Consider the following 19140-nt stretch of genomic DNA (forward strand, 5'->3'; position numbering starts at 1 on the left):
GCCAGAAATCGGTTTACTCAGTGTATGGAGAATGGGGGACGTCACCGAACTGATTTGATCTTCAAAACTCAGTAAAACAAAACTTTATGTATGTGCCTGTATTATAAAAAACGAATAAAAATTTTCTGATTCATACAATAAGTTTTATTAACTTTTGAAAAAAGGAAGTTATGCTGCCGCACCCTGTATAATACAGTATTTTTGTAATCAATCGTTACTTACATGGAAAATAGAATTGTGCTTTTGACACGTCGACGTCGGGGTAACATACAACGAATGTTAAAGATTCATTGGAGCTATCAACGCAATAATCCGAAGAAGGAATAAGACGTACAGGTTCACTGGAATTATCTATGATGGAAGCATTATATATAAATCCAACTATTTCCTCGCTTGTAAAAATAACTGCCCTGAAATAAATCGACTATACTCTATTTGGAAAGAGCGTAGAGTAATAAATGCTCATCATAAATGCAAAACCCTGAAATTTTTAGTACGGTACTTTGCGTCTAAAATTTACAATATTTAAATATGCCGATGATAAATAAGTAACTGGACAAAGATATATTCTCCCCATAATTGACCGTACTAAAATGTAAGCCGTTACCTAGATAATCCGAATGGCCATTTTGTAAACGTTTCTGTGACAAATACTACGCTAGAAATGCAGTTGTGCATTAGGACTTTTCTTTTATAGGACATTTTCTTAAACTGAAACTTGTCAATAACCGTTTAAGTATACCTCATATTTTAATCTTTTATTACCCTCCTGCAAAATGTGCCCAATTTTCATTTTTCCCAGAAAACATTTTACAAATCGTTTTCAAATTAACCTGTCTGGTATAGGTACGAGTCATATTTTTTAAGTAAGTACCGTTTTGCGATTCCGCCGCCGCAACCCCAAGGTCGGCGTTCCGCGCTGGTTACCTACATCTTTTGTCTACGCACTGACGCCATTACAGTCTGATACTTCATTGTGTACGTTGTTTACTGAGTGTTTAAGATTGTGACCGAGAACTTGAAATACCGGAAATTGTGCTCACGTTGGGTTCCAAAAATATTTAGGCAGTGCATTGACTTTCCTTGAGCGGTATCACAATGAAGGTGAAGAGTTTTTAGACCAAATTGTTACTGGTAACGAAATATGGGTGGCCTACGTCACACCAGAATCGAAACAACAATCCATAGAATGGCGACATTCATCATCACCCAAAAAAGTGAAGTTTAAGCATACAATTTCTGCACGGAAAATTATGTGTACAGTTTTTTGAGACAGAAAAGGAGTATTGCTAGTTGAGTTTCAGCCTCGTAATGAGACAATCAATGCAGCGTCTTATTGTGAGTATTATGGGACATTGAACAATCTGCCTCGTGCAATCCAGAACAAAATACGTGGCAAGTTGAGTAGGGGTATCGTTTTGCTGTATGACAATTCCCGTCCACATGTGGCTAATCGGATCTCATCAAATCTTTCCAATGGGAAACTCTAGATCATCCTCCCTACAGCCCTGATCTGGCGCTCAGCGACTACCATTCTGGCGCTCAGCGACTACCATTTGTTCCTGCACTTGAAGACACACATGGACGGTCAGCGTCTTCAAGTCTTCCGGCGGGTGTAATTTGGGTGCTAACCATCCTTCTTTACCTATTTGACCAAGAAGGGTAGATAATCCGACATGTATTTTCTGTGTTAAGAAGTGCAGGTAGATCGAGTCATAAAATAACCCAATAGAGGGAAAGTTGATAGATTTTTAAGTAGGTTAGGTTAGGTTAGGTTAGGTTATGTAAATCTCTTATTTTATATGTAATATATATTTATAAGTACTAAATAAAAATATAAAGAAATATAAAATTTACTTTATTCTGTAGAGTGTTACAAAAATGTTGTGAGGAAACTTTATTAAGGGTAGATTTTTCATTTAAAAAAAGTGCAAAATAGCCCCCTCTAACGGTAATTTTTTTCAGACCTTAAGTGATAATAGGTCATTTCTCTTATAGGACAATCTAAAAATACAAAAATATATCTTATTATAAATGTCGGTGATTTAATAAATAACTATATTTCATAAATCATGTACTTCAGTCGGTTAGCGCCCAAAATACACATAGGATTAAAATGACCCTTCGGTCTTGGCTCCTAGTTTACATGTTGTAAAAAGTACATTAATCCTTTAGCGCCCAAGTCTTCAAGTCAAAACATTGGTTAACAAGTCAGGCGGCAGAATTTTATTAGGAGGATATTCAAAAATTAGTGCCACGTTATGACAAGTGCCTCAATATTCACGGAAATTATGTAGAAAAGTAGATTAAGGTACAGGCTTTCATGTAAAAATAAAATTATTGCGATATCTTTGCACTTTATTTTTTAATAATAACGGTACTTACTTAAAAAATATGCCTCGTATATACTATAAAGTGCGTGAAATATTCACCTATCAACATCATTCTTTTCTTAAAATACCCCAAAGGAATTGTTTTGGCCGATTAGTAAACATAGTTGGAAATTTGAACTTGATGCAATAAAGTAATAAATTGTTCTTAAATGTGACTACGGCTATGGTGGCCAGGAGAGGGATTGATTTATCACTCTTTCCGAATGGAGTATAATTTACACAATGTTGGGTATATTTTATATAAAAAAAAACCAAAAATGTGTATTTTATATTGAATATTACAGTAAAAAAAATCGCAATAGGTACTTGAAGAAAATAGATCATTTCGAACATATATTGTTATAATCAAGACGTGTACGTCTACTGTAGAAAATGGGATTATTTTTTATTGTTTCGTTTCTATAACTTATTTTACGTTTTTTCTTTGTACTCTCAATACAACCTCTACAGCACTAAACAGTAAAATATCAATTTTTGGCAAATATATGAATAGGTACAGCTGCCAATCATTCTTTTGAAATATCAAAATGTCGCAAAAACTTTCCCAGAATTTTGACTACTATTCAAATGCTTGGGCCGCAACAGATTTTTCTCCAATATCTTTTACAGGATATTGAACTTGTTACGATTTTTATAGAAAATTGATTATAACTTTTCAAAAACCCCTGTATTATTGTAATGGAAACGACAAACTTATTCCATCTGGATCTTATTATCATCTATATTCACATAAGTGACGAAGATAATGCTCAAATCAAATTAATCCATTCACGATGTTTCATTTCATCAGAAAAGAGACTGCCTAGGGGTGTACTTGACTGTAATTTTAAAAATATATGTACCTCCATCATCCCAATAGGATTTTCATTTGACCAGTTCATCCAGTTCCTTAAAATATATTTTATCTGAACTTATCACCTGCAAATCGTGAATAATACGAAGTTTGCCTTTCAAGTTTTTACTTTTAACAAGAGTTGTGGTACCACTCTGTATAATCGAACATTGACGTTTTTTATTACGAAGCCAGTGACTATTTAGAAATTGACCAAGTAATTTGTTGATAATGAACGTTTAAAACAAGCAAGTTTGTACAACGTGCAACTTATAATAAAGAAGCACAATCAGAAAAGACTGGTTACAATTGGTTTGGAGAATTTCGTCATGGTCATGAGTCAGTCAGAAATTAATACCGAGAAGTTAAGTCAAGGTTGGTATGGGCGTCTCAGACAGATCAAGGCGTCTCTAAGGATATCACATATTGCAATAGAAATAGATTTTGCATCAATATTTAGATGTTAAAAAGTTTTGTTCCAGATGAATTCCGTATTTCAGCTTGTCAGCACATCAAACAACATCGATTCGAGAAGTATAAAGTGCAAATAGTAAAATAAACGTTACCCAAGCCGTGTTTCAAAGATAATTTCAGTTTAATAACCAAAGGCTTAACAGCAAATCTTGCATTTAACCATTTAACATGGTTGAATATTTTCAGATGTTCCTTTAGAGACAAAAGTCTAAAGGTGCAGTCAAGTTGGGAAATACCCTAATAAAACCATTTTTGCAGGAAGCTCGCGAGAATGGGAATTAAGATAGAGGATAAGTGCTTAAGTATATTTTTCGCAGACGACCAAGTTATTATAGCTGGCGACGAGGACGATGCAGATTATATGCTGAGAAAGTTGAACGACGAATACGCAAAATAAGGTTTGAATATGAATATATCCATCCATATATATACTGATATACTGAATGAAGATATACTACAAAGAACAGGTCGACTATACGCGACTTCAGAGATAATACAGACTAAGCAACTGCTCTGGTACAGAAATGTGATGAGGATGGAGCAGAAGAAAGCATTGATGTATCAACCCCAGAATAGAAGAAGACGAGAAAGACCCTCAAGGACCAGAAAGGAAGGAATTTAACAAAATATGAAAGACAGAGCTATCCTGAAAAACGAGTGGATAGATAGATTTCATAATACCCAATGTTCATTGGAATCATCAAGACGAAATCGCCTGGCCCACTGAAACTACCAAGATCTATTTGATTCAACTAAATAATAATGATACTGAATACTGTTTATAAGTAGAAAAAATGAAAATCTTTTTCACTTTAACAATCTCTTTATGGGAGATATATTAACGAAAGTGATATCAAGGAAAGGTGAAAACAAGGAAAGGATTTAAACGAGGCAGGAAACAAAGAGACTAAAGGACAATAAGGAGAAACCGAAACCCAAACAATAAAATACAAACTATTTATACCGATATTATTGTATTTAGTATATTTCACTTACGGACATTGAACTTTTCGATGATAGAATTCAAATTCTACCTCCCGCTTGTCAGAATTAATATGAGTTAAATTACTTTCGAAGAAAAAGTGAGTAAGCGATATGTTCTGATGCGTTTCCATGCAGTGTCTATTCATTAATTTCTGCGATATACTAGGACAACATTTTGGTATCGGCGGAATTATCATAACCTAGAAGAAAAAAATCCGTTTAGTTAGATTTTCAACACAAATACAAATAAAATAAATTTCTATTCTGATGTTATATGCAGTTCCGTGATTAGGACGTTTTTTGGTGTGCTCCTGATAAGTTGCGACTCTAAAGCTTGATACATAAACGTATAGTTCTTCCAATATCAAATGCAGAAGACAATTAAGAAACCGTCAGTCCACGTGGACTCATCATCTCCACTGTTTACCAATGTAAACATCGAATCGTACACATAAATGCATTTTTATTGGCCGAAGTGTACAATTTCTTCGAAATATACCTGCCAGGAAGTCTGCGATAAGCATTGGCGTGGCTTGTTGAGATTAATTTAATTCATAAATTTTTTTCAATAAATAGAAAAATGACGATCTTTCTGACCATGGGCGAATGAAGACAATGAAATCTCACAGTGTAGTGAGAACAAAGACAGTTATGAATTTGATAAGAAAGATTCAAATATACAAACACAGCAAGTTTTTTTTTTATAACGACTTGTCACACTTCCTCAGCAATGTGCTGGGAAACATTCACCACCTCTGCGGAGTCCTGCTTTGCAGAGGGGCTCGGACGGTTGGAGTGTCCTTCTAGTCGTCTACGGCCCCTTTTGTCACTTATGGCATCGTTCCTGGAACATAATTTATGAGTGACGGGCTATCAGTGGTTTCCTTTTACCCTACGTCTCCCTTCCCCTCTCGGGATTAGGAGGAGGAGTGAGCTCGCATTCCAGCTGTCTGCAAGTCCTGTCTCTGACCTCTCTCCACTTGTAGCATACGAAGATGGTATGTCTACGGCGGCACAGTATATACATCTATCCGTGGTGTCTTTTCTGAACCATTGCATAACATCGAAAGACGCCATGTCCTGTTAGGACCTGTGTCAGGTAGTAGTCTACTTGGCGGTGCTCGCACTTAACCCACGGCTTGATGTCTGGTATTAACCTTTTGGACCATTGGGCCTTTACTGTCTCACCTTCCCATCTAGTTTGCCATGTTGTGAGGGAACTTTCTCTAGCTTCGTTGCTACTCTGTAGCGATTTGTACTTAGATGTTCTTTCCTGGGCTAAGAGATCAATGGGCACCGTAGCCGTAATTACTTGAAGTGCTACCCCAGACACAGTTCGGAAGGCGGAGGCTACACGCAACAGCATGTCTCTTTGTGCTCTATTGAGCACAGCAAGTTTATGTTTAAAAAAAAGAAAATATTCACCAATCTGATAATGCAATCATAATAAGAATTACTGAATTAACTAGAGTAAATAAATTCCTATCATCTATCGTAAAAAAGGCCCAACAAACAAAGAATTGTACTGTTGTTAGAGGAAATTTATTATATTGACAAGCTGTGCAAAGAACATTGCATATTTCACCGTATAGAGTTAATATGGGCAAACGTAAAATCAGAACTCCGGAACTGAGTAAAGAGGTTGTAAAACTCGTAAAGAAAGTTCTAGCAGCAGATCCCCAAGAGCTTTGGAAAAACTGTGTTGAACATGTTATCAAAGAAGAAGATTAGTATGTGGTATTACCCTCTTTACAACCCATCATAAGTAAATAAATAATGACTCTAGCTCAGACGATTCTGACGACTACAAAGAATTTCATTTTCCTTTATGGTTTTTGATTTGAAATTTCGTTTTCCAGAAAAAAAAACGAATGGGCTCAGTTAAAGTCTGGTACCCTGTTTAAACCAAACCTCCTTACAGGCAGGTAGATTCTACTCGTCTATTTACGTTTTATAATTTAATAATCAGTTGTAGCAAGTTAATGAGGTATAATAATGATTCTAGTAGAGTAGAACTGTAACAGCGTAAAATGTCGTCCAATTTATAACGATGCGATTGCCTTTTAACGAATACATATATTTAAAATTATTTATAAAAATAATAAATTTATAAAATGAGGTATCTACGCCTATGGTAGATCAAACAAAATTGTCGGCAGGGGTTTTTATAATCTGCAATTGATATTGGAAGAACTGAGCTCATTCATTTGTTTATTGTGTAGTTGTGAGTAATATTTTCGAATAAACGTTTTCTCTCCAATTCATACTTAAACGCAATTTATATTATGCTACCTTCCTTATTCAAAACTACCATAACAAGTAGTGCAGTGGTCCAAAAATTTAATCTTGAGCATCAGATTGGGCAACGCATTTACATTAGTGAGCTTGCGTTTGAATTTTAATGAGTGTGACACAGAGGGTGGTATAAAAGGCGAAGGGTCCACTTAAATAGCATGTCTGCTTGTTTGCTCACATCAGTTCTTAAAAAAATATAAATATTTTTCTTCCAAAATATTAGATAATTGGTCCACCAACACCAAGGTCCTTTTGCTTTATTTTATCACCTTGAATGAAATAAAATAGACCTGTACATAGCATTGCTCTAGCTAGGGTCTTTCGAAACGTTCGCATGCGCAGTTATATCACTGCATTAAGCGAAAAAAATCGATTAAAAATCACCAAACAATCACATAACAATAAAGCATAGATTAATCGCAAATTACCAATAAGGTTTAGTCAATCAAAGCTTGTGCAATGTTTAAGTTCCTCCCTATCGAGCGGTCGATAGAGCCATAAAAGTATTTAGCTACTGCCGCATTTTTGAACTTTGTGTTACATACATTGATTGTTTGGTGATTTTTAATCCAACTTTTTTCGCTCAATGCAGTGATAAAACTCGCTCGCGAACGTTTTGAAAGACCCCGTATATCTAAAAAACAAGAGCGCAGTTATAGAAGTTCGTACGGGGTGCAGAAAATGCTATTTACGTCATTGGTTATACGTAATTCAATGACATGGGATAATTGCAAGGAATGGTACTCATAAGATTAATACAGGATTTCATAGATTAGAATAAATAATTTATAAAAATAATTATTGTGTTATTATTGCTAAATAGAAATAAACGACATACTATCGACATAAGGAATAAAAGCTAAAAATACCAAAATGGCAAAAAAATAGTGAGAAAAATAATTAAACGAGGTGTGACTATTAAATAACTATACAGGTAGAATAAAACATTTTATTTTGATATTTTTTATATTTATTTATCATCACCTTCAATATATACCACTTCTCTATCCCTATATGACACCATGCGAATCTTCCATTGTTCTAAACAGTGCAGGAAATCTTTTTCTGACAATTCCTTCAGGACGTGTGCCGCTTTTCCTTTCACAGCTTCATCAGAATCAAATCTTGTTCAATGTAACTCAGATTTGATTTGTCACACGTAATTACATTTTGATTTGTCACACGTAATTACATTTTGATTTATTTCCAATCGCATTCAAAGTGTCAATACAAGGCACGGAATCGAAGACATAGAGAATTTTGATATAATATGATGAAGAACGGATAAGAATATTAAGTTGCAAAGTTGCATGAGTTTACACGATGTACTGCTAATATTCGGATGAGGTTGACCATCATGACGGTTTATAATAACACTACCAATTTCTTTGGAAAGAGAAAAGATTTATTGTAGCTGCCCTTTTCATGAGTTATGCTATAATAATGCTTCGGATTCGGGAGGACTGTTAAGGCTCTTGGAACTCCTATGAGAATAACAAATAGTACATTTGGTTACGTTTCTCGTCTCCCCACATTATGATTTATATTCGCTACTGAAAAAGGGGTATGCAAAATTTTAATTTTTCATTAAGAGGTACAGTATGTGAAACAGATTGAAAGCTCCTGGTTGATGGGATTACCTAGAAGATATATCAGGTTATTTTTGGCATTCTAATTCTAATAATTCACTAAACAGAAAGAAAAAAACTTAACAATTACTGACATTTAACTAAATTGTACTTTTAACTTGAGATAATTTCTTGTACAGATGGAATTATTAAAAATGCGAACAACTTTTTGAGTTTTATTTGATTATTTTGTAGCCCATCACCCAGTATAAATTTGTGGTATAAAATTAAGAGTACAGTAAACGATGAAATTAGTGCAATAGATATTTTTTTAAAGAATCTCTACAATTTTATCTACTCCACTTTATTCATTGATGAACAGAACATTTGGCTCTGCGTTTATAGATATAAACTTTTATTATTATTTCAAATTTTTCGTAAAAGTGTGAAAAATAGGTATGGTAAAGTAGCTGGACTGTGGAGTATTAAACTATGAATAACAAAAAAGCAACACAGTTTTTCCATAATCATTTTTATTCTTCAATATAGACTCATTTTAAGTCTATACCATTAGTCCAAAGGTAGGGTGAGTGTTTTTTCTGTTGCCGCCTTTCTCCTCAAAATAGGTGTCTTGGTATGTTGTAACCTGCTGCAAATTAAACTTTAAGGTTAGGAAATAGGACAAACTTTTTGTGTGGGAGATCTCGTGATTAGATTGAGTGGTCGAATTCAAACTGCAATTCGAGAATCTTTGACATTGCGATTGTGTGAGAAGATGTTTCGATGGAAAAGCAAATATTTTATCTGTCTATCTGACTATCCCAAAAAACGGTCGCCATCACTTTGCCAGTATTAAACCGTTGTTGCCTTTATCGGAGCAGGATAGTTCTTTTCAAATCTACTGTCTTAGCTATTTGTTTGTTTCAGGAGTTTCAATTATGAATGGACTCAAAAAATCCGACTCATTTTGCTTAAACCACGTCAATAAGGCCCGGAAACATGAATCTTCAGTCAGTATATAGCAAATGCGTACTTTTGATATCTTCTCTCTCTTCCATCCTTCGTTCCACATTTGTCCAGCACCATTTGATGAACTTTTTCGATGATATCGTTGGTTGTCGTAGTTTTTGATCGTCTCTAGTGAGAATATGCGCGATATAATAATAATAAAGATAGAGAGGCCTAATTGCCTAGGTATTCGCTTTGTAGTCCTTTGGCTTCTCCCGCTCTAGCCCAAGAAGTTTCGTCATAATTTGAGAATACCTCCGGTATCGTTGGTACTGAAGTAAGGCTCTCCTACCAAGTTAAATACCAATATTTTCGTCAGTGTGTTAATGGAAGTTAGATGAATGATGATGAGGATGTGCAGCAATATTTACGCCGCCTCTAAGAGATTTTTCTCAACTAGGAAGGTTCAGCTTGTGACAAGAGATTCTGAAAATATTTCTTATCGAGTTAAATTTGAGTTTTAAGACTTTGTTCCTTCATATGATAGCTACCAAAATAATTGATATTTCCAATACGATAGGGGGTATCCGATCTCAAGTGCAACCTTCTAGTGATACTATCAAATTAATTAGAAACCTTCTATATACAGTCAAAAACGAATAAGGACCATATCTTGGTTATTGAATCTGTGGATTTCTACCGAAACTGAAGGAGTGGTAATTCCACTCCTAGAGAAAGTCGGTGGTAAAGGTTCAATCAATACCGCACAGAATTTTTTAACTCTTAATTTTTTTTTCTAGCATTGTTGTTAATTAAAAATGATCTTATCTACTGTTTTTCTTTATAGATTATCTTATTTCAACCATTTGTCTTTATTTAAACATTGTTGTTACATATTTCCGAATATGGACAATTTTTAAATTGAGTTTATTAAGAAACATTTTCCATTTTCAAAAACAGAAACTAAGCGTCCAAAATGGCTGAAATGAATAAGAATCTTCATCCGGAAATATACCTCCCGAGTTTATTTTTGGGTCAAAGTTTTTGAAGAAACTTTTAAGACAACTACATAAACTAGACTGTAGGGCTCGAGATTAATCAATTAATCATTTTATTTGACAAGTGTAGATGGAAACGCTAAATTGATTAATCAGATTGCTACTAGAGTTTTGTAACGTTTTAAAATAAAAATTATGTAACGGTGAAACAACGTAATCAACTAACTATTTCTTTAATTTTACGGAACCATAAATTATAATTTATGATTGTTGCTAAATATTTACAATGTTATGGCTGTTTTTGGCAATGAAAACGTTACTTTTTGTCGACAGGGTGTTGTTTCACTGCACTTCTATTTTATAGAGAAAAGTATTAGACATAATAACGTACTGAACACTAACGTCAGCAACACTCTGTGTTGCTCACAGTTGAACTGTCTACTAAAGAATTATCGATCGGAATTATATCAAAATGATTTACTAATAAGTAATAAGCAGTTTACGTCACTCTATATATAAAGTTACCTTCCAGATTCCCAGATTTATACTCAAATGATTTGTTTTGGGGATATTTGTAACAAAATGTTTATAAATCGTGGTAAAAGTGGTTTCAATAATTGGTGGAGGGAGACAATGTAACCAAAATTGCTGTTTGTTATTTTCGTAGGACTCGGTTTCAAAGGAGCAGAGCCATTCGCGGAGTTCCTAGGAGCTTAACTGTACCTCTCAAAGCCGAAGCATAACATTATCATCTTAATAATTTTCTACTTTTTTCTCTAATTTATGTTATGTTCTCTAGCATTTCTCCTTCGACTTCATGCCTAGTCAGGTTGTCGTTTCATCTCTTTCTCGGTTGTCCTATTCCATTATTTACTATGAATTCAAGAAATTCATCTTGTATATTCTTCTTATTATCTCTCTTCGCCTCTGCTAATCAATATCTTCCCAATAGTTCTCATTAACACTGATACCTGTGCCTCTCTTTGCAGTGTCTAGTCTCGAAATTGTACTACGAAATTGAATTGTTGAAACGTACTGGTATTCTAATTGGTTTTTAGTTTGTTCTTCAGCCTCGCTTTCGACATCCTCATAGTCCTACACTTCTTAATCCCTATAATCGGACCCAATCAGTTAATTGATCATTTTGTGATACCTTTTACAAACATATATTTAAACTTAATTAGGTAGTCGATAATTTTGTTGGAATATCCAGCTAGCATTTAGTTTATGAATTTGGTTCACGTCATTTTGAGTATTCTGGGCACTTTTTAGTACCACCATTCCACCAACACTCTCAATTATAGTGTCAATGACAGAGCAGTTTACATAACTCCATATATATATCAAGTTATATTAATACGGGGCAAGGGCCTAGGGCAAGAATGGCAATATAACATAGTTTTATATACTATATATCAAAGTCATCTATTTTGCATCCATTCCTTCCTGTTCGCAGCTTTTTCTCTACAATTCTGAACATGATTATTTTTTATGTGTTCCATTAAACATTCGAACCATCTCTTTCTTGGTCACCCCTTTCTCTTTTTCCCTATTGGTCTTCTTTGCAGTACTAATTTTGGCATCCGTTCTCTGTGTAGTCTCTCAACATGTCCCAACCATCTCACTCTCTGTCCCTTAGTAAACGACTTTCCTTTTCTCCAATTCTTTATTCTTTATTAGTTCTTCTCCTCCAGCCCTCTTCTGTGTATACACCTCCGTAGATTCCTCTTAGTATCTTCCTCTTCCATCTTTCCAACATGCCTTCATCTGCCTTTTTCAATATCCATGTCTCAAATGCATATGTTGCTACCGTTTTATATTTTCTTATTTTTGTTTTTCTTGACACGTATTTTGATCTAATACTTCTGAATTTTTGTGTTCATTTAGTTATTCTGGCTTTCGGTTCTAATTCTTCTACTCCCTTGTCTTCTATTACTACTCCTAGATACACAAAGTTGGAAATTCGAAATTGTACTCTTCGTGTTTGGTTGTCCTGAAGGACAAGTAATATTCTGTTTCTCTCTGTGTATCTCCCATGATCATATGTTTTGTCTTCCCTTGATTTATTTCTATTCCAAAATTTTTGGTTTCCTCTTCCAATTTTATTACTGCTATCTTTAATTTCTTCTTGGATTTTGCTATCAACGCTACGTCATCTGCGAAAGCTAGACATTGGGATTCATTATTGAAGATTGTCCCATCGCATTTCAATTTAGAATTTTGGATAATTACTTCAAAAACCATTATAAATACTACAGTGGAAAGCGGGTTACCTTGTCGGAGTCCTCTATTGACTTATACCCTTTCCATATCACTTCATTTTAGTCTAACTAATCTGATTATTTTTGCCGGTACTCCTAATTTGCTGATTGCTGCATAAATGTTGTTTCTATTTATTTTATCATATGCCTGCTTAAAATCTATCATCTATCAAGTATTAGAAACCTAGATTTTTAATCAAATGATTTATTTCGAGGATATTTGAAATAAAATTTTTATCTACGTGGCTTTAACAAAGCGTGCATTCTGTGTACTTTCTAGTCGCTTATACAGATGGCCTGAATTATTTAAAAAAAAATTATACAACATTTTTTAGGTACAGAACAGATGCATCGTAAAATTTTGGCAGGAAATATTCAATTTTCACAATAGGATTGCGTATAATCTATCGAGAAAATAATTTTAAAAAAACATGCATGCTTTTGTTACATAAACCGTGAATAAAATTTAAGATATTTTTGATATCAATGATTTAATCTATTATCATTCTCCTTACCAGAATTAGTCATTTTATAACCGTCAATAAATCCCAATTTAAGTACAAATATCATAAATATTATCAAGATATTATTGTGGTAAACTGTATTTCCGTTTAATTTTTGTAACTTATCAAACATTTTTCAGATTCAAGATATTTAAATAATTCGAATCTTAGGAGTCACGTTCTTGATTAAATAAAAAAATTATTCCAGGTTTCATGAACAATAGATATCAATTTTATTTTTTGTGCCAAAAAGTACCAAGTTTCTTCTTCTTTGTTCAATCTAACCGATTCACCTTATTTATCTGCCCGTATGTTTATCAATCCTTTGTTTTCGAGGACGTTCTAAGCTGATACGTCCTAATGGTGATAGGTCGCTTAAAGTATTTTTCTAACGTCTATCCTACTGATAATCTCGTTGATTCTGTTTCTTCTACCCGTAGTAATTCGTTAGCAAATTCTAATCTGATGTATCAAGATCTAATTTAAAGAGACAAGTTATTTTAGTTTTTTATAAACAGTAAAAATTTTTGTCTAGCCTGGTTTTCTCCACTTATTGTACTGTCGAATTATCGCACCATAGGATCCAAGGATGTACTAAGTTCCCATGTCCTAATGTAAAATCTTAAGAATTTTTCTAACGTTTATCCTACTTATATTCTCGTTGTTTTCAACCTAGTGTATTCTTGTTGGGTTTTCCTAGTTATTCTCTCAACACAGTAGTATGTAGTAACCGTTTTCTAGGCTGTGTTAGGTCTAATTATTGCGATATATATCAATTACCTTCCGACATATAAACAACTATTCATGTTGATTTCGTTGTTTGTTCTCTATCCGTCACCATAATCTGATTATTCTATCCCTAAATACTTTTCTTGCTGAATAACTCCTTAGATTTAGTGAAGATTTTGAGGTTTTCATGCATCGTGCTTGTTGTTTTCCGAAGTAATCTCGTCATATTAAATGATTTTACTCACAACTATGACATAATCTATGAATTAGTAAAAGAATTTTGACAAGCTAAGTATTATGAATAGAGTGGCTACACCAGAGACCAGTAGTACACCATTTCTAACTTTTGGAGGCCCAATGTGCAATGTGGATTACATGCAAATGTAATTAACTACGAAACATGTATCACTAATCCTTCTCGACTCTACATATCCATGTTAAAAGGGTTGAGACAGATGAATATGACAAATACGAGACCAATTAGAAGAAAAACCTGGAATCAAGAATGGGCCAAGTATATTCATGACAAGAAAAAATGAAAGCAACTGGCCCTACATCTTTGGATAGACTGGGGCTTATGATATACGACATAAATATATTTATGAGTTATTATCAATTAAAAATTTCATGAAAAATGTATTATTTAGGAATTCTTGTAATCTGTCGACGCAATTAACTACGAAAAATTTATCACTGATTCTTCTCGACACTACATACCAAAGAACCAGTTTTTATTGATCCTGAATATTCAATATGACATTAGATTCGAAGCTTCATAGAAATATTAATCGATGGAAATGTTTTTTAAAAGATATCACACCATAATTCTCAACTACTTGATTCCCAGACGATGAATACATAAGTATTCGAAAGCTTGGTGTATATTAGAGTTAGTACACTTTGATGTTTAATTTAGCCACCATCCCACTACGAAAACGCTGATATATATATATATATATATATATATATATATATATATATATATATATATATATATATATATATATATATATATATATATATAATGACTGTAGTCCATTCTTAAAAAAATTACGTGTATGTCATTGACACAATATTCATTCAGAAATTCCAATAAAAAAATAATGAAACTAACCTAACAAGGAGTGCCGCTTATTGCTGTTATCTAAGCTAACGACAATTTCACTATCGAAAACGAAAACGTACCTGTGTATCATTAGTTATATTTACTTGTTGTCCTTCACACGACATCAGAATTATCACAAAAACAAAATAATTTACAAAAGTGTCCAGATATTTCATCATGAACGTCGTCCAAAAACACAAAAAAACAAAACACGTGCTGCTACCGATCTAAACATTCATGAATGTAAATTACTCAACAGAATTTATTTATATTTGTTTTAAATTAGATCGACACCATTCAAGTTCACTTTCTAACATTATTGTGATATAATTGAGTCGATGAGAATGAATAAGATAAAAGTGATAATGGATTTTTTTGTCGTAAGATAAGATTAGCGAACTAGCGGGAAGTTGTTGCGAGTGTTTTTTTTAATGCCGCCGACCTTCTCTCTGCTATAACTTATAACCGACTGAATCATGAATTCAGTTATAAAGATCTTTTTTAAATCTATTCGTGATTCAAGCGGTAATTCCCATTCTTGAGGTTGTATCTTAAACACTACACTAGAACTTAAATAACAACATATGAAAATGAATTTTTAAATACGTCGGTTAATTAAATCAAAATATCATTAATTATCACTACTTTTTATTTACCTCTACTTGCTGTACTCAATATACTGTACCAACACTAACAATTACATTGTCTGCCGCGCGTTTGGATAACCAAGTTATCATCTTCAGAGACTGAATAACTTGACTTACCTGTTTCATACTAAATTTTCCACCTCCCGCGAAAATTAATTCCAGCGGGAAAAACTCCTTGGCGGTTTATTATTTGAATACTAACCAGTGGGCTGTAAGGAATTGGCCCTTTGTCCCTATTTAAGCTACTCTTACATCTAGCAATTTCAATGCTCTCAAATGCATCCAATAATTTATTATTGGATACATTTTTTAAAAATTTGCGTGATCGGCAATACCTGGTTATCTGGTCCGTCCATATTTCAAATGAGCTATGTGCTCTTTAAACCGAACAATAACGGATCTTTTAGTCTGCCCAATATACTTTCGGTCACCATCACCACAACTTATTTCATATAGACCACTATTTTCCCAATAATTGTTTTAATGTGTTGTTGGATTTATAAACCAATGTTAAACCCACTCTGCGCTAAATATTCCTTCCAATCCTCTCGTGTAAAGAGGATTGAAAGTTGTCAAAGCAAATTCTTCTTGCTTTTTACTTTGGGTTTGGAAAAAAGTGGTTTCGCATAGAGATTTCTTGAACCTATGACGATTGATTAACCTATTCACAATTTTTTTTAATAACCGTTGAGTACAGCTACATCCTCAATGAAGGACTTTTCCTTATTTTATCTCTCGATGGTAAGTGGAAAGTGGATTAACCGATCTACCAGGAAATGGATTCTGGCCTATTTGCTGAATAATTATTATTAATTAATTAATTATTCTATGCCATTTTGATGTTACTTAATCAGATTTGAAGTACGGCCCGATCCCGTCAAAAGTAAAATATGACTCGTCGTAGATAATGATTTCCAAACCTTCAGTGGGCCAAAACTCGTTGCACTAAGATTTCTATATTTTAATTTTTGTTTCATTTGTTGCTTCTCAGAATATTTGGGTCCGATTTTCTTCATTCTTAAACTACATTCTGTTCATTTATAATGTTGCTTACACATTTCTTTTGGCGTTTTTTTCGCACTTCTGCCTGATCCCAACTTTATTTCTATACATCATCAGTACATGCTCTAGCGATGGTTTGATAATGTAATAACCTTAAGTTACTTACTTAAGAATTGGGAATTCACTTTCTTTTCATTATTAACAGTTATTACGTATCCTCAATTTCGGTATATCGAATCCTTATGTCAGGAATAAAATTAATTCAGACAGACCAATACGTTACTCGTCGAATAATAATATCATTGATGGAAAAGAACTTATTCCAAGTCGCTTCTTGAAATTTTGAGGGTACTTGACACATAAATAAATTACTACCTCGTTCTTACCTTAAAAAACCGTACATAGAAGCGACAAATAGCTCACAAAAGAATTGGGATCGTTCAAGTATTACGTAACACAATTTCTGGGGAAGGGAGGGTCTTGTAAAAGTGCGGGAGCGTTACGTAATATTTTTTTATGCAAATAATAAATCTAGAGAGTTAAAATTCCGAAATCGGTAATCCTGTTTCACCGGGAATCCCTGGATTGTATTGTACGTTACTTTTATTTTTGTTTTCTGAGTTGGCAACGCTTTCGTTTATGTTTCGGGGAATCCCTCGACTGTGTGTACGTGATTTTCATTTTATTATCGATGATCGATGTCAGTATTCATTAGAATTTACATAGAAGCACATTGCTGTTGTCAGTGTTGTTAAAGAGTAAGTAAATAATGTAATGTCTTCGAAAGCGGGATATTTGCATCATCAACTGTTCTTGGCACACAAAACTTTGTCATACTAACTTGCAAACTCAATTGTGTCAAAAACATGCCAACGCTTTTTCGAAAACGGCTTAAGAACCACTAAAAAACAAAGAAAAGTTTGTAGAAAATATAAACGACCTTATACAAGAGTTGAAGGTAAATGCCACGAAGAAGAAAGCAACAATGAAGAAGATGTTGATGCAAGTGCTCTCCGAATACCAGCAATGTAAAAGTCTCTGAGGCTGGCAAACCCTTGGACAGAGGATCAGTAGCTTCTACTACTGCAAAAACAGTTAAATCAATAACTATTATTATACTTTGTTCAACATTATTGTGACTTAAAAGTTACGTAACGTTTGGAGAGGGTACAGAAAAACGTTTAGAAAATCTTGAAAAATTGTGTTACGTAATACTTGAACGCACCCTTTCAGCAAAAATGTTAAAGTTATTTACTACTTATTACTTCCGAACATACCTTGTATTCATTTAATAGAATAATTATTTCACGAACGATTCGTGTTTAAGTTCAATATTTAAATTGAATAAATGAATGTTATTGCTTCATTTTTAATGATCTCAAATATTTTTATAGGTTTTTGAAATCGTTTTCAACAAAAAATTATTTCTGTGCCACATTTTTGATTTAGGCAACCAAACAAACATCATGTATGTATCTTACATTCATTTGTGTTAAACAGATATTCTCTTATAAAGAAATATTTGGAAATAAAGTCATTATTTTAAATATAACATTTTGGTTCGCATCATTATTCATATTTCTTCTAATGAAATATGATTAAAACTAAAAACGTAACATTTGGAACAAGTCGTTTTATAATCTCAAATAGCCATTTTAATCCTCAACTGGTTTGGTGATTTTAAATGACGTAACTGGTGTGGTCGGGTCACCCACGACCCATTCAAAGTTTAAAGAACCTAATTAAGATTTTATTATTCTCTTATAACAAACTATTTATAGCGTAATCTAACAGTAATAAAACAAGTTTTCGTTAGAAAAAAAAATATTTATTTTCTGTATAATGCTTGAAAGAAAAATGATTTCACAATATTCATTGGCAAAAAAACACAAAAAAATATTAATATGACTCAAAACCAACAAAAAATTACTTAAATCAATAATTTCTAGGAAACAAAAAACATTTGAACTATATTTGAAAATTCTACCAGAGGCGTAACATTGGGACAGTCCAAGACTATCGATTTGCGTATTATTGTGACAGATTTGCATATTTTTTTATATTTTATCAGTTGAATTTATCAATACAAATACACTCCATATGAATATTGACAAGTTTTAACTGACAATATAGAAATAATATGAAAATCATACACAAATTGACAGTCCTAGACTGCAGGCGAACAGTGTGTGAATCGACACATCACAGGCCTTGAGTGCATGAAGCACAATAACTTTTTATGAGCAAGTGTGGCTTACAAAATATTTTTTTACACATTGAACAAAAGATTGAGTGTTTTCTATCGATTGTTGAAGGGCGTTCCATGCAGCGTCTGCGCTTGGTCGGTGGTTCTTCTTCATTGGCTAATTCTTCGATGTTTAAACTACGTTTTATTTGTTGT

The 19140-nt window shown here is 33.4% G+C and overlaps 1 protein-coding gene across 2 annotated transcripts in view; it reads right to left on the reverse strand.

Annotated features, from left to right (window-relative positions):
* Positions 1-15561, reverse strand: part of LOC130453362 (G-protein coupled receptor Mth-like) — a 37022-nt gene extending 21461 nt beyond the window's left edge. The window contains exons 1-3 of one of the 2 annotated variants that reach the window (XM_056793062.1): positions 15171-15561; positions 4696-4883; positions 223-410 (exon numbers count right to left, since the gene is read on the reverse strand). In XM_056793062.1, the coding sequence (XP_056649040.1) occupies positions 223-410; positions 4696-4883; positions 15171-15269 (475 nt within the window). In that variant the 5' untranslated portion in view covers positions 15270-15561. The remainder of the gene's footprint in view (positions 1-222; positions 411-4695; positions 4884-15170) is intronic. The other variant, XM_056793061.1, reaches the window with a different exon arrangement.
* Between the last annotated feature and the right edge of the window lie 3579 nt (positions 15562-19140).

This window comes from Diorhabda sublineata, chromosome 2 (assembly GCF_026230105.1).
Source record: "Diorhabda sublineata isolate icDioSubl1.1 chromosome 2, icDioSubl1.1, whole genome shotgun sequence".
NCBI lineage: Eukaryota > Metazoa > Arthropoda > Insecta > Coleoptera > Chrysomelidae > Diorhabda > Diorhabda sublineata.